Source organism: Cyprinus carpio, chromosome A24, assembly GCF_018340385.1.
Source record: "Cyprinus carpio isolate SPL01 chromosome A24, ASM1834038v1, whole genome shotgun sequence".
Lineage (NCBI taxonomy): Eukaryota > Metazoa > Chordata > Actinopteri > Cypriniformes > Cyprinidae > Cyprinus > Cyprinus carpio.
Genome location: NC_056595.1, coordinates 13,885,675 through 13,902,865, shown reverse-complemented (window position 1 = coordinate 13,902,865; position 17,191 = coordinate 13,885,675). Strand labels below are relative to the sequence as shown.

Sequence of the window (17,191 nt, the reverse complement as noted above, 5' to 3'; positions counted from 1 at the left end):
TCATCCAAAGAGACTTACAATAGATACAAACTATTCTAAAAAAAAATTCAAATATATATAATGATAGAAGTTTTAAAAGAGCATCTTTATGACAAACTAGCACACTGTTTTACATATGGGGACAGAGTATTTTTTTAGTGCCAAATTTGACCAGAAATTTTGATTTTCCATTTCTAGCCTACAATATGTAGTCTAGTCTACAATGTTTATTTACTTATTTTGAAGGTGACGAAGGAAGCAACAGTAGCACTAGTGCTCCAAGTGCTCCTGCTGTTAAACAAAAGGGGGTGGACAGTTCAGCTTTTGAGTCAGAGCAGGAACCTTCCGGTAAAGTTTAAGCTATAAGCAAAACTAAACATGCTGGCTATACTCTTAGAACAATATGTGCTTTTATGATTTATAAGATCATCAGTTGTAGGACTGTGATCATGGGGACATACAATTGATGGCTGCATAATTAATATAGATTATTGAAAGTGCTTATTTCATATAGCAGAGAAACTAGATGTGCAGAGTGAGAGAGAGAGGGATTCAGGGAAAGATGATATAGATGGTGGATTCCTAGTGAGTTTTTGAGGGTTTATTTATTTATCCATTCATATTATGTATGGTAGTCTACCTGTTACATCAACAAACAGGGTTAGCCTACAAGTTTAGCAGTCTGGTGGACACATGAATAGGGTGGTGGTGACTGCACCAACAGAGGTGGCCTGGGGTGGAGTCAAATTCCCGGCCTGTTTACTGTCCCAGTCCGCCACTGTTTATTACAATTATACATTTTATTTTATTTTTGTTGTTTTTATTGTAGATATTCTTCAACTTCACAAAGTTTTGTTTCATATGTGTCTATCACATTCATTTAACTTCTGATAAGGCCCATTTCCCCTAAATTCGTTTTGTTGCCATTCTGAGAGCTTCAAGGTCTTCCCAATAATGGCATACTGTGCAGCTCAATTCACCATTATATCCTTTCAAGATCTGAGTGGAATTCAAAAAACTCATACATTGTGGTACTTTTGATCTTAATAAGCGGAGTGGAATAAGGTTTAACAGGACACTGCTCTGAATCTGAATGTAAGCAGTTGTGACAGACTGGATCTTTGGGTGCTTGAGCCCCTGCCTTTTTTCGAAATTAATCAAAAGTGCCCCTCTCAGACAAATAACAATAATTATATTGTGGTCAATAACACTGAACCATACAGCACCAAAAGTCACATTAATCGTAAGTAGTGTTCAGTTCACTGGTATTTATGTATATTGATACAACGTTTACTATTTCATGAAACTATCATAGTTAATGAAGCCCAAGTGCCACCTACATGCCTATTAAGTGTAGGTGAGCAAAATGGTGATTTGAAAGAACTTTATTATATTAACATTTTTATATATATATATATATATATAAAACAGGTCTAATCAATTGTTAAATATTAAAATATAAAATTACCAATATTTAATTGCGCTCAACATATCTAGATAGTGTTTAGTGCTCAGTAAATCACAATCACAAATATCAAAAACAAAAATAATAAAAAAAAAAACAGTATGAAGGAAATGTTTATTACATGTGTTTAGTGCTCAGTAATGCACAATCCCTACTATCTGTGGCATAAATAGGAAAAATAATACTTATCTCTAAAGAAATTTATGAACTATATTTGCTCAAGAATGTTTTTGTCACGACGGTGCTGCTGTGAGGAGCACGGAACGAGGAGAGGCAATGTCCAAGATGTTTTCTTTAATAAATCCAAAGGAGACAGGAAAACACACCGTGAAAACAGTGTCAAATTTGTACAGTATAGGGAAATTCCCAATAGTCCCTGCATGACACATCACATATGATTCTATTTTATTTTAATAGTTTTGTTTCTTCTTATTTTTGTTTTAGTATGTTAGGGTGTTTGTGAGTAGTGTGTTTTGTTACATTTTGTGTTATTTAGTAAACATTTATAACATTATTTTAGCATTCTGCGCTGTCTGTATGTGAGTAGTGGCCATATTGTATGCTTATTTTATTAAAAGGTGGTTATCAGTACAAAGCAAGATGCTGATTTTAATTAATTAATAAATTTTTTGTTTAAGTAGCTATATTAGTTTAGTTCAAGAAGTAAGGTAGATTAACATTCAATTACTAAATTGCATTAAAATATGCAGTTATAAGTTCTGAAATATAAAGGCCATCTCATAATGCCAGAAACATTGTCATCATTCTTTTTTTTTTTTTTTTATTTATTTATTTTTTTAATGGCATTGTTGGACTTTCAGTGCCATTTTTCTACCCTGTCCAGCATTAGCTCACTCCCGATTTTACTCTGCTTCAACAGTGAAATGAGGAGGGTTACGTATATCCACATGTCAGTTTCTTCCTTTAACTCTACTCCTGAGTGAGTCTCTCGACGCTAAACTACCTCGATTCAGAGTGTCACTGAGCTGGCCGCCCCTGTCAACCCTTCACACTTATGCATACGGCTGTGCTTTTGGTCTCTGAGAGAAAAGCTGTCTTCACCTCATCTGTCAAGACAACCCCAAGTGGCAAGAAAAGTACGAGGATGCCAAATGCCCTCAGTTGGAGGATAATGGTTCCTTAAATACTGGATCACATTTTGCTTTCAGTCTGCTGGGAGCGAGATACATCGCAGAGTGTCCCGCTGATTACACTGTAAAATGTGGTTGCAATTTCACATAAAAGCATTCAAATGTCCATAAATCATTTAAGCAAGGCTGCAATTATGTAGTTGGTTCTAAATGTGTGTCTCTGCAATGAATCGTGAATGCTCATCACTTGACACTGAAGTAAAATCTTTTTTTTTTTTTTTTTTTCATTTTTTTTTTTTAGATCAGTATGATGCTGAAATTGGTTTTTCAGCATCATACTAACTTACTATATTATTTTAAGTATTTTTTAGTGATGTGAAAGAATCTACAGTGAAAAAACCTTATATGAAATGCAAAAAGATGAAACCATCTCTATATTTCCATGTATATAGACCCATTTCAACAGTTAGTGGGGACAAAAATTATTAAAAAGTATTATAAAAAAAACAAAAACAAATTAAAAACATTATTGGCTGTTATTTTTATTTATATTTAATTATTTGTATTTTACCCTTGCAGAAAAACAACATGAACTTCACATGTGCAATCACATATGAAACACACATTAAACATATTTATATTATTATTAATAGTAGTGGTAGTAATAGATTATTTTGAAATATTTTCAATATTTAATATTTTAATATATATATATATATATATATATTTATATATATATATATATATATATATATATATATATATATATATATATATATATATATATATATATATATAATTATATTATTATTAATATAATTTAAATGCATATATACAATAATGAATTTAACAAAAATATATTATTATTATTAATTTAAATGCATATATGCAGTTATTAATATTATTTTGATATGTGGCTGCAAGGTGAGAACAGCAGTGTAATATATGTAAGTACAATGTGGAATTTTACAGAACTAATTTATCAGCTGAGTTCACAACAAAGTCTGCATTTGTATTGGCATAATAATTAGCCATTCAAAATGTAATATGAAATCCAAACAGATTTATGCATTAGATCACAATGTGTGACAGCTGCATGATTTACTGTAATTTTGATTTAGGACCTTCTCATATTGTTTTGGTCATGTTCTTAGCTTTAATGGATTGTTCTGATGATTTTCAGTATGAAAGGTTACCAGGAAAGATTTTGTAGTTCCCTCATACTCTTAGGGTAGAATATTACAAAATCAATAGATTTCTTGATATAACGAAAGAACGGCTACATAAAACAACAGTGACAACATCTACAGCTATATATTAATCTGTCTGAATAAAAAGGCTTTTAATTGGTATATAAAGACTCCCACCCAAATCTGACACATACATCTAACAATTTCAAGTGAACAAAAAGAAAATCATCAATCTTGAACAACCATCAACATGTTTTATTCTTGTTATGATGGTTAGAGTGCTTGCATGTCTGATGAACTGTTTTTAGATCAACTTGTTTTATTCTTGTACGCTTCACTTAATTTGCAGTTGTAATGATTCCAGTCTGTTTGTTCCAGTATTATTATTATTTTTCCAGTTCCTGTGGCTCAGTGGTATAGCATTGCATTAGCAGCACAAAAGGTCATGTGTTCAGTTCCCAGGAAACACACATACTGGTAAACAAAAAAAGGTATAGCCTGAATGCACTGTAAGTCGCTTTGGATAAAAGTGCCTGCTAAATGCATAAGTAAGTTTGTTTTCTAGACATGTGGCTTTTATTTCTACTACAGAAAAGTTCAGAAGAGCATTTTTCTGGTATTCTCAGAGTGAGAAATGTACGAATAGAGGATGGCTGTTCAAAGCTGTTAAAGAAAGAAGAGACCCTGGAGCTTTGACACAAAATAGGTAAAAGCAACTTTAATTATACCATGAGAAACCAGTGAATGTGCCACTTATGATAGTTACAGCTGGATTCCTCCCTAAACCCGGACTCTCCACTAATGAAAGACAGACTCTATCTCCGTCAGGCCTTTGTGAAGGAGCTTGATTAAACAGCATGCCATGCAGCAAAGCTCTCAGGGTGACTTCACATTTGGCTAACTAATTACTCACTCGCCGACTGTTTAAGGTCTGGATTTAGAATTGACTGCGACAGAATTGAGTCATTCAGGACATGAAGGCAGAACTTTTAGCCTGGATTTTGTCGGGTGAAGTAATGCAGATTTATGTGGCTTAATCAGCTTTTCTAAACACAATTGAAGTAAAAATAGGTCAGCAGATATTTTCTTTTTCATGAGGCCAAAGAAATATAGTGAGAGCAAAAACATTTGATTCACAGTCAGTGACATTATTGGGATTGAGTATTTTTTTATTTTATTTATTTCTGAGACGTGTTAATTCATTTATTTATTTCAAATAAAATATTACAGTATTAGAGAAACATTTCATTTTTTACTAAATCCAAATATCTGCTGCCAGTCAAAAGTTTGGAATCATTTAAATGTTTTAATGCTTTTGAAAGTTCTGTTCACCAAGGCCAAATTTATTAGATCAATAAATAAATAAAAACGTAATATTGTGTTATCTTCAGTGTCACATGATCCTTCAGATTTAATTCTAAGAAATGTTTATAAACATAAAATATTAACTTTTTTCAGCAAGCATGCATTAAATTGATCAAAAGTGGCAGTAAAGACATTTATAAAATTACATTTGATTTCTTTTTTAAATAAATGCTAATCTTTTGAACTTTCCATTTATCAAATAATATATTAAACAGCAAAAAATGTTTTCAACTTTGATAATAACAAGAAACCACTGTTCTACGTAATAGCCTACTCATTGTTCCCAGGAGGTCCACCAATAAAACACTGTTGCCTGAAACCTCACAACAACTTGGTTTCCTCTCTTCGCAATGGAAAATGAAGTGAACACTCCCCAGTTGGCCACTACAAAGCACAGTAATCAGCACTTCAAACATTAAAGTCAGACCACCGTATGGAGCCTCCAATATTGACACGTTCACCATGTTCCTGACAAGAAATCCCCGCTTGTACAATAAAGTTCATATAATGGTGGTTTTCTTAGAGGGGAAGTGCAAGTTTTGTAATCCGCATCGCTCTAGTTTGGTGGCCTTGAGCTCCTTATCGCCAATTCCACATGGTCTGTCTGGCGACTGAAGTTCCCACCACTCAATGGGTGACTGCATCAATTTCTTACTCTGCGTGATACAAGAAGCTGCGTGGGGTCAACGTGAACCACAGAGCCATGCAACTTGATTCCACCTACGTGTCGCTTCAGGGGTTTTTATTTTTCTTTCTTTTTTTTCTGGTGATTACAGCTTCTGACACAGGACAGTTGAGAGTTTCATGAAGATTTCTCAAAACCACAGTAGACCAGTTATGAGACAAAACTGCTTCACAGAGGAAACTGTAGACACTAACTGTTTATTATTATTGTAATAAGAAGTAATTATTGAAAGTGTTTATTGTTTTAGATATTGAATTGCTTGCAAAATTCACAGTTGTATGTTATAAGGTTGTATATAAAAACACAATTCTGAAAAAAAAAGTAGTAATTGTGTCTGAATTGCGAGTTTATATCTAGCAATTATGACATTCTTTCTTGCAAGTCAGAGTTTATATCTCACAATTCTGAGAAAAAGTCAGAATAACCATTTATAAACTCGCGATTGTGAGGAAAAAAATAAATCAGACTTGTGAGATAAAAAAGTCGCTATTACCTGGTTTTATTTTTTATTCAGTGGAGCAAACAGGCTTCCATTGTTTGAAGTTACAACAAGTCAAGTAACATATTTTGCATCTGTCTTGCAGGCATTTGCAGGTAACTCCAATACAGAGAGTGTGGTTCGGCATGACCTGCAAAACCTGATTGTGGCCCGTTATTTGCGCATCATTCCTTTAGACTGGAGTGAAGAGGGACGGATCGGCCTCAGGTTCGAGATCTTTGGGTGCCCGTACTGTAAGTTGACTCTGCACTGTCACATTTCACATCAATATAATCAAGTAAATATCAGTAAACAATGGAATTAACTTTTTTGTTCACTTGGCAACAGTATTGGGTGTAACGAGTTACTACTGTAAGAAACTTATCCACTGAAAAAAGTAAGGTAATTAAGGTCATTCTTAGGTAATTTAATTACAGTTACTTATAAAGTACTTGCATACTGTAAATAAATTCAACAGTTCTAAATATACTGAATTTGAAATATAAATTTATCATCTAAAGGTAAAATGGAATGCAGCATCTTTAACACTCTGTGAGCTGGTGTGTTCACTTCCAGTTTTTCCTGATGACAGAGAAAAGACCCTAAAATACTAATACAGATAAGACTAAGACATCAATCAAATCTGTAAAGGGTCTACTGTTATTTGTGTTTGCTGACAATAACAGCAAAACATTGTGCTTTTGTAAAATAAACAAAGCTAACAGGGTGCGCTTTCTGCTGCTTTGGTCTTTGTGAATTTCTTTCTGAAATGCTTCACAAAAATGAACCCAAACTCTGTGAATATTAGACTCACAGACATGAGAAATATGTCTATTGAAAAGAAGTGTCTACTTTTAAATGAAACAATTCAAATCAAAAACAAATTCTCTGATTTTGTAATCCGTATGAAACCAATGCGACGTAAAATCAAAATTCATCTAATTTCATCGTTTTTAGAAGAAGACCTGCTATAACCCAGAATTTACCTGAGAAGAACCGTGTGATATATGAGATACCTTAAAATATTGTCTCAGGTATTATCTCAAGATGCACAGCAGTAATGTTTTCTTCTAAGGCTGCGTTCACACCAAACGCGAATAGAGCGTCAAATTCACGTCTACCGCGTCTAGTTTGCCGCGTGAACATTTTGAATGCATTCGCGCGTCTAGAGCGAAATAGACGCGCGTAGAAAGCAAGAGTTTGAAGCGAAATTGACGCGCGTCCGAGGCGAAATCCGCTTCTTGTGGGAGGGGCAAGTGCTAGGCGGTTGTGTTTGTGTGTATGATGGCTGATGTTGATCGAGCATTCGAGGCTTTTCCACTTTTTCTCCTGCACACGTCCTCTGAATAAACACATTATCTTGTTAGCGAAAAGTAGGGGGAAAATACTTGTAAAAAACGGCGGGGAAGGCCGCGGGTCGATAAACATGTACGTGACTCAAAAAGTTAAATGTGTATTTACAACACACCCTTCCAACAAACCTCCATTTTATTCCTGTCTATAGAAATATGAACGTTTGTCATATAGCTCCGGGTGACTGCTCACTGACAATATCATTCGTTCCTCCATGTTGAATGAGTGACTCCTGAGCAGGCTCCTGATTGGTTAACGCGGCGCGAATTGACGCAAAAGTTCAAAATTTTCAACTCGGGCGGCAGACGCGAATTCGCGTCAAACACATAAATGCACAAAAAGCACATTCGCGCGTAACGCGCGTATCGCGCCAGACGCTCAATTCGCGTCATTCGCGCGAACTAGACGCGCGAATGAGGCGAATTCGCGTCTACCGCGCCGCGCTAAACGCCTCATTCGCGCCGCGAGACCTCCAGACCCACTCAAAACGCGTCTTTACATTGACTTAACATTGAAATCATTCGCGCCAGACGCTCTATTCGCGTTTGGTGTGTATAAACTAATCTAACCGTTTTTATAAAAGTTACTTAAAACTTGTTTCATTTTCTTTAGCTTTTTTGTTATTCAGATATTTTGCAGAGTATTTCTATTTGTTAACCAAAGGTTAAATTTTTTAACCATTCCATGTTTAATTCTAACTGAAAGAATTAAGTTTCATTTCTATTTTCTATGCATCAAGGTTTATATGGATTTTAAGAAATAATTAAATATTAGAATAATTAAGTTACTTATTAATTAAATTAATTTTCATTAATTTTCAGTAATTAGAAAAGTAATTTAAATACAATATTGATTAAGTAATTAGTGGTTAATTACTTTTTTTAAAGTAACTTAAACAAAACTTCTATCCAGTTTATATTTAAACTGAATTGAAGGTATTTTGTAAAATTTAATTTAATAAATCACAAAACCAACAAGTTACTACTTCACAAAACCAACAAGTTGCTTGGAATAAAAAAACAAGCAAAGTATTTACTGAAAACCAAATATACATTCATGTGGTTAAATTTCTGGTGTTGTAGTTAAAGGATAAGCTATTTTATTTCATAAGTTTACAGAGACAGCTTTACTGGATTTTCATTAGTTTGAAAGGTATCAGTCATTGCAAATCTTTCCAGATGAGTGGATGTATATTTGGAGCAGATGTCTCCAGTGTGGTCAAAACGTCCTGAAATCTGAATGTGGCTCACAGGGTGAGCATCAGCAGTAGTCATGTCTGTAAATTAATTGTTATTCCACTCGCTTCAGATCATTAGTATTCTTTTTACGTTTTTATTTCAGTCTAGCCTTTTATTATATTGTAATTTCAATATCAAGGAGAAAAAATTCAATGAACTATCAACACGCTCTGTTTTCTGAAATGGAATGTAGTCTTGGCAAATTCATTACTTTCATTATATTAAGTGTTGCCAAATTGATGTTGATAACAAATTTCAATTAACGCCCCCATAAATTGGTTTGAGAAGTATTACACCAGGGGTGTCAAACTCAATTCCTAAAAAAACCTAGACCTTCATATCCAAAAAAAAACCCTAATTAAACACACCTGATCCAACTAATCAAGTCCTTCAGGCTTATTTAAAAACTACATGGTATGGGTGTTGAAACAGGGTTGGAACAAAACCCTGTAGGGCTCCGACCCTCCAGGAATTGAGTTTGACACCTCTGTATTACACTCAGTTGTCTCATTGCAGTGATGTAATCATCTGTCATTTAACCCCAGACCAGAAGAACCATTTTTTACTATTGATTTAAAAAAAAAAAAAAAAAAACATAACCTTCTTACTTCTTTTCATTTGTTAAATTATTGATTGAGGAAAAAATAAAATCCTTGAGATGGATAAAACTGAAGCATAGTAGACTTTTTTCTGTTTTTAATACTTCCATTGAAATAATGATAGCGTAAATAAACCTGACATCCGGCTCTTCTGAATGTTTGTGTTTATGACAAGTATCAGTGAAGCCTGGTAGCTTTAGATACGTATCATTCCTCAAGCTGTTTGCCTACTCGTGAGGAGCAGAGAAGGGTTTGGCTGCACTGATTTTCCTGTCAGAAAGTGTTTCATCCATATATGCTCCTTGCTGTTTAAACCGCTCATATTCCTTCATCATCTCGTGCTGGTGATCACAGATGCCGATAAAGACATGCCGCCATCTCCAAGTGCTTGTTTATGAGGGCATAGGGTGGAATAAATAAACACAGCATTCCCACCCTGCTGGAAAATCCAGATTAAAATGGTAGTTGTGTTTTGGAACATGATAGCTTGTTTTTTACTGCTCTAAACAGCTGGACCTGCAACAAGGACTATCTAAAAGCTGTTGAAATCTCTTGTTAAGGAATTCATGTATTAGGTAATAACAAGCTTGATCCACCTTAAACCAGCTGTTACTTACTATTTAATATTCAATATTAAAATACTAATGCTTCTACTTATATAATAATCCTCATCATCCTAAATTAACATATTAATTTGACAACCTTACCTGTAACAAACTAGCTACCTGCTATTGTAGTTTATATTGTCTCTTAACCATCATAATAACAAGCTTGATCCACCTTAAACCAGCTTACACTATAGGTAATAACAAGCTTGATCCACCTTAAACCAGCTTACACTAGGTAATGACCAGCTTGAACCAGTTAATGACAATCTTAAACCCGCTTACACAAGATGATGACCAGCTGGAACCAGCTAATGACTCTCTTAAACCATCTTAGACTAGGTGATAACTTGAACCATCTGATGACTGTCTTAAATCAGCTAATGACAACCTTAAGCCATCTTACCCCACCTAATGACTTGAACCAGCTAACTACCATTGTAACCAGCTAATGACCAGTTTAAACAAGCTAATGACCTTCCTAAACCAACTAATGACCATCTGAAGCCAGTTTAATCTTGGTAATGGTAATCTTAATCCAACTAATGACCATCTTAAACCAACTAAAGACCATCTGAAGTATCTAATAACCAGCTTGCACCAGCTAATGACCACCTTAAACCATCTTACACCAACTGATGACCAGCTTAAACAAGCTAATGACCTTCTTAAACCATCTAATGACCATCTTAAACCAGCTTACTCTAGGCAATGACCATCTTAAACCAGCTAATGACCAGTATACACCAACTAAAGGCTGTCTTAAACCACCTTACACTAGGTAATGACCAGTTTGAACCTATTAATGACAATCTTAAACCAGCCAGAACCAGCTAATAATCAGTTACCATGTTCCTAGGCAGATTTTTCTAACAGGAAAATATTAAAAAGTACAAAAACACTTTTTTGGGGGACCTTTTCCGCCGATTGGTTTTATTTTCAGACACGGAAATGCACTGACTGTTGAGTGAAAATAAATAAGATGTGCAGTAAAGGAATAGAGATAGCCCTTCTCGGGGAGCATAGAGGGAAAGAATGGGAGTTAGATAAGCAAGACCTGCAGTAGAGATGAAGCACAGAATGAGAATGAATGCAGTGCTCTGACCTTGTTGATCGGGCGAGAACGGATGAATGCATTCGTGATGGAGGTGAAGGGGATTGGCAGTGGAGAGAGAGAGAGAGAAGAGGAGTGGAAGAGCAACTGGCCAGACATAGCACACATACTCATGCATTAGTGAAGTAATCAGTCCCCAGCAGGGTGCATGGAGAGAATTGAATTAATTCCACATGCAGACTGTACTTTAGACACAGACGCACACACACGATCGTAGTAGACGCTACATACTACAGGCATCCCCTGGTGATTGTATAAATGACATATTACACTGAACGCATATTCTCACCTGCTTTGTCCATGTAGAACAAATACAGTTGTTGCATCACTTTGCAATTTAGACTACTAATGGAAGCTGATATATGCAAATTGATTTTACATGCCTCGGGAATGCATACAATGCATGAACAATCAATTCAAATAATGGAAATATCTTACTCGCTGGCTGACTTAAAAATAACACTTACTGTAGACCTGAAACACACTCCGTATGTATTATTTTGGTATATTATTTTCTGAAACACCCACAATGAATTATTTAATTTGATTTAATTTACATAATCATCACATTATGTTTTGGTTAGAATTATTTGTCCTTTGTCATAATTACATTTTAATTCAAATAATTTTTGTAACATTGTAAATCAATGTAAAAGTATTGTAACCTTTAATTGATTGCCCATGCTGAAAAAAGTGTTCTAATTTCTTAAAAAAATATATGTATAAATTGAGGTTAAGCTTGCCATATATATTATGCATAATGCTAATTAAACATAAATAATTATTTACATAGGTAGTGTAGGGTTGATAAGATTTTATTTTATTATTATTATTTTTTATTTATTTATTTATTTATTTTATTTATTTTTTTTGGAAAAAAGTCTGTATTCATTTTATCATAATAGAGTAAAGGAATAATAGCGTAAAAGTACATTAATGTTGTGAAACATTTTTGTATTTCAAAATAACTAATAAAATTTATACCTGGGATGGCAAAGCTGAATTTTAACCAGCCATATATATTATATTTATTATAAATTTTATAACTTTGTTTATATTGCTGAAGATTGCATTTCTCAATGAGACATGATTTTTTAGTTTTTTATTATTTTATAATAAAACTATAGTATTTACCCTTTTATGGCCACCATATGAAACCTTTTTAGTCCAAAGTTATTGCAGTCACAAGCCTACCACAAAATCAGCACCTTCATTTACATTTTAATTAAGCTCAAATCAAACCTAATCAATCTCTCAGTATAGCAAGCGAATAAACATGCCACTTCAATCTTATTGGTGGTAGGAAAATGATGACATCTGTATTTTTCTGTTCTCAGGATGCTGTAGATGTCTTTATAATTACCTTCTCATGCTGATCACAGATTTTACACGTCTTCTGAATGATATAAAAACACTCTGCAAAGCAATCAAGGGCCATCAGGCACCGTGAGCTTGTGTAATATATCCAAAGGTTATGCGGTGTCAGTGCAGGAGATGAAACCAAGAGAGCGACTCAGAGATGCCGCAAAAGGAATTTACATTCATAACTTCCGGTATGCATCATTCTGAGCCTTGACAGGGATCAAAAATCCTCCTCCACTGTGCAATAAGCAGAAAGGCTTTGTCAGCAGGTAATAGCCCACTGCAATTTTCTGCCTTCTCACTGTAGTTTATCACCTGATCCCAGCCGCAGTGTTTCTGTGAACTTCACCATGCTTTCGTCCAAGCAATCTATAGAACAGTCACTCAACCGATCATTTAACCAAAAATGGGCATGACACCTAGTCACCTAGCCGCTAATCTCTTTTCCTCCCCTGTCTTTCTTCCTCCCATCAACAGGGGCAGATGTGATTAATTTTGACGGGCAGGGGGTGATCTCTTACCGCTTCAAAATGAAGAAGATGAAAATTTTGAAGGACGTGATAGCCCTGAAGTTTAAAACATCAGAGAGCGAAGGGGTGATTCTGCACGGAGAGGGGCAACAGGGTGACTACATTACCTTGGAGTTGAGGAAAGGCCGGCTGCTGCTGCAGATAAACCTCGGTAAATCTCATATGGAGGCCTAATAGATATCTGCTGTGTTCATGGTGTGCTTGTGTGTACCTTGTTGTGTATTTTTTTGTTATTTTATTAATGTGCTGCCCTAAGTATTTCTTCATGTTATTTATATACCTGCTGTCTTCTGTTATTTAATTGATTGTTTGATCTCATTGATTCTTTGGTAAAAAATTAGTTACATTTAAAAGGATAGTTCACTCCAAAAAAAAAAAAAACATTCTGTCATGGTTCTTACCCTCATGCAATTAAAAAAAAAAGTTTGGGGTTAGTAGGACTTTTTATTTTTGTTTTATTTTATTTTATTTATTTAAATTAAAAATTAAAAGATAAGGATGCGTTCATTTGATCAAAAAGACATTTATGTTAATGTAAACTAGCTTTGAGACTGCTCAGCTTGTTTGCCTCCTGGCTCCATCCCTTTCTTGTCCAGGTTAAAGGTCCATTCTGCTTGTCTTGAGCTGCAAATTGGCTTTGGAAATGTGGATGAGGAGTCTGATAGTTCCGTAAATGAGTGTAGTCTTTGCTAATAGGCCGTAGTTAAGTCAAATTCCAGAGGGGACACTTGCGTAATTGCCATCTTCTTACTTTTACTTACTATTTCAGCAATTCAGTGCATTTTCAGTCTACTGATTTAAATGCATTGAAACGAGTTTTCATCATCTTTTTCTTTAAGCACTGAAGATTAACGGCAGTCACATTAAGTTAATTGACATGTCATGAATGATTCAGTGTTGCGGATCCATTTGTAATGGGTGGGAATGATACCATGTTAGGGATTAAAACTTCTTCCCAAAATCCAAATGATTCAAGATGATGCATACACAACATACTGTATCTGATGGAGTGTTTCCTTAGAATTGAATCTCTCGTTAATAGCCTGATAATATAAAAATCCCACTTTTTGGTTAAATCGAGAATTATCATGATTGTATCGACATCTTGTGCTGGCAAGTTCCTCAAAGTTTTTCCAGCATTTAATCATCATCTTTTAGGAGCCAATGGCAAGTGCTGATTACTTCCCTCGGTAACAGATAATTAATCATAATTAGGTGGTGTTACAGCAAGGTTGTTGCCATGGTAATCAAGTGCGCAGCTGTCAAGAGAATGATCCAACTTTTGAGATGTTTTCTAATTAAGCATGAGGAATCGAGTGAAGATATGTTTGCATTTGTTTGTTTTCTGCTTATTTACTAATGGACCTAGTTAGAGTTAGTCAAACGCTGCAGTTTGTTAATCATCATAATGATACTGTCTGTGAGCGGATGTTAAATCTTTAGCGTTAAGACGTTAATGCTGCAACATGTCACTGGCGTGGTGGTTTAAAATAGGGTTCCTTCACACATTTGTTTTCCTTTTAATCGTTAGTGCCGTTATACCTTCTAAGAAAAACTAATAGGTATTCGGAGCATTGCTGCATGTTCAATTACAACCGAAATTGACAGGGCAAAAGAAAATTGCCAGTGATTTTTCCACTCATGAAATGTAAGCCTGTAAGAACAACACTGACAAGTCATGTTGCTGACAGTTTGATGAATTGCACCGATCACAGACATGTTCCATTGTGTTAATGGGATAAGTTGGAAAAAAACTTCAAATTGTCATGCTTGCTGGCATTTGTTTTGCTCCTTATATGCATTCAGCTGTGGCTCTTCCCGTGGCATCAGCCAAAGACTGAAACCTTCAAGGCATGTGAACTTGGAAGACTGAAAGAACTGCCAATTGCCTCTCTCCTGTCGTCTCTCTCTAGTATTCTATCATATATTGATTCCGCTTGTTTAAGTGAATCTGTTTTCTTTGAAATTTATGAAGCCCTTGAGCACTTATGAATTTGAGTTGACTCTGTGTTTCGGTCTTAAATATTTGCCCCACCGAGGTAATTTGAGAAGCTTTTCAATCCAGGCGGAAGGCAATTTAGCAAGCTCATAAACTGGGACAATATAACATTATAATCATAGTGAGGTATAGTGTTTGCCCTATGATTCCCTTGGGGGATCTCCATTATTGCTGTATATTCTTATTCAATACTGAACTTTCAGCCTCACCACGAAAGTTAAGGTGAACGGACATTTGGGTTTATTACTTGCTATTCCTGTAGCTCAGTGGTAGAGCGTTGCATTAGCAGTGCAAAAGGTCATGGGTTCAATTCCCAGGGAACACACATACTGTTATCGCTTTGGATAAACATGTCTGCTAAATGTGAAAATGTATTTATTATGACAGTGGGATGACGGTGAGTTGTGCAGATTTCTACAGACTTGTAGCATACATGCCCTGCATCTAATATGTTCTTTATTAAACGTTTTGGCTACTTTGACCATGCTTTCATCTTTTAGTAAGAATATATTACTAATTTATCAAATTTAGATCTATTCCACAGAATTCAAGCTTTGCAAAATCATCAATTTAAATATCAAAAATTTGGGATCAGGTGTATATGTATATATATATATTTAATCAATACTTTCATTCAGCAAAAATACATAAAATTGATGAAAAAATTACAGTAAAGACTTTTACATTGTTAGAAAAGCTTTCTATTTCAAATAACTGCTGTTCTTTAAAACATTCTTTTCATCAAAGAATCCTGGAAAAAAATGTATCACTGTTTCCAGAAAAAAAAAAAAAAAAAAAAATAAATATATATATATATATATATATATATATATATATCATGTGACACTGAAGACTGAAGTAATGATGCTGAAAATTCAGCATTGCATCACAGAAATAACTTACATTTTAATATGTATCAAAATAGAAAACAGTTATTTTAAATTGTAATAATACAATATTACTGTTTTGCTGTATTTTTTGATAAAATCGAAGCAGCCTTGATGAGCATAACAGACTTCGTTCAAAAACATGAAAAAAATCATACTGGCAATATAGTAGTGTACTTTATGTGATTTTTTTTTATGTGATTTTTTTATTTATTTTTTTTTGAAGGAAATACTCAAATGTCAGCTGTTGACATTATATATATTTTAACTCAGTTGTTGAAAAACATTTTTACATCTGTTTACCAAACTTGAAAGCAAGAATATTAAATGTAAATATTATGTTTGTTTGTTTTTACTTATATGCCTCCTTATGAGAGATGATTTTAGTGTGTTGTTTTATAAAGATATTGTAGTTTTTAACCTTTTGTTCGGATTGTCTGCTTCTCAATTCAGTCAATTCATCTAATAATTTTCCATTTTTATTTACTGAACTGTATGTTTCATAACATATATAAAGGCTTTTATTCGTCAGTGAGTGTTCATGAAAGTTAACGCTCTTCATAGTAAAGAAAAAAAAACAGTGGCTATACTAAAAAAATAAACGTGTACTTATCAATAGAAAACCTTGTGTATTATCTCTGTGTGCTCACAGTGTAGGAGATGTAATCACACAGATTGGTTTTTATTTTTTTCCGGAGACTTTTTAATGCCTGCTTTCTAGCAGATTGGTTTGAAAGGCTTGTATCGTGTCTACAGTGTCTCCATTTCCGAATGATGGAGGGGTTTGTCCATAGACTACAGAATAGATGTGAGGCTGCCATTCCTTACATCGTTCAGGGAGGATGCGATGTTAATTTCCTGTATATTCTCATGCTCTGAATTCCAAGTTAGTGAACGATCTTGATGGATGTTATGCAATAATCCATTGATCTTTCAGGGATGTTTGTTCACAGTGGGTCTCAAAAGCTGCCCTGGATCGTTCTTTACGAGCTTCTTTGCTTTCAGATTACTACTTCCTGTTTGCCTTCCTTCCTCTTCAGCCAAAATGAACAGATGTCTCACACAGCCTTTTTCAACAGAGAGAGTCATTTTTTCTGTTCCAAACTCTCAGTGAGCTGCCTACAGAGGCAGAAATTTTAAGGCATCATCAGCACACTTCCGGAGTGAAGGCTTTTCCGGGCAGAAACACATGTAGATTGAGTGGATAGAGAGAGAAAATTTCATCAAGCTCAATAAAAATTATTCATTATT

The 17,191-nt window shown here is 34.6% G+C and overlaps 1 protein-coding gene across 1 annotated transcript in view; it reads left to right on the top strand.

Moving 5' to 3' along the window:
- Positions 1 to 13,317, top strand: part of LOC109067111 (contactin-associated protein-like 2) — a 167,320-nt gene extending 154,003 nt beyond the window's left edge. Inside the window, exons 4-5 of the mRNA XM_042714263.1 lie at positions 6,360 to 6,507; positions 13,002 to 13,317. Coding sequence (XP_042570197.1) covers positions 6,360 to 6,507; positions 13,002 to 13,228 — 375 coding nt within the window. The 3' untranslated portion in view covers positions 13,229 to 13,317. The remainder of the gene's footprint in view (positions 1 to 6,359; positions 6,508 to 13,001) is intronic.
- The last annotated feature ends 3,874 nt before the right edge of the window (positions 13,318 to 17,191 follow it).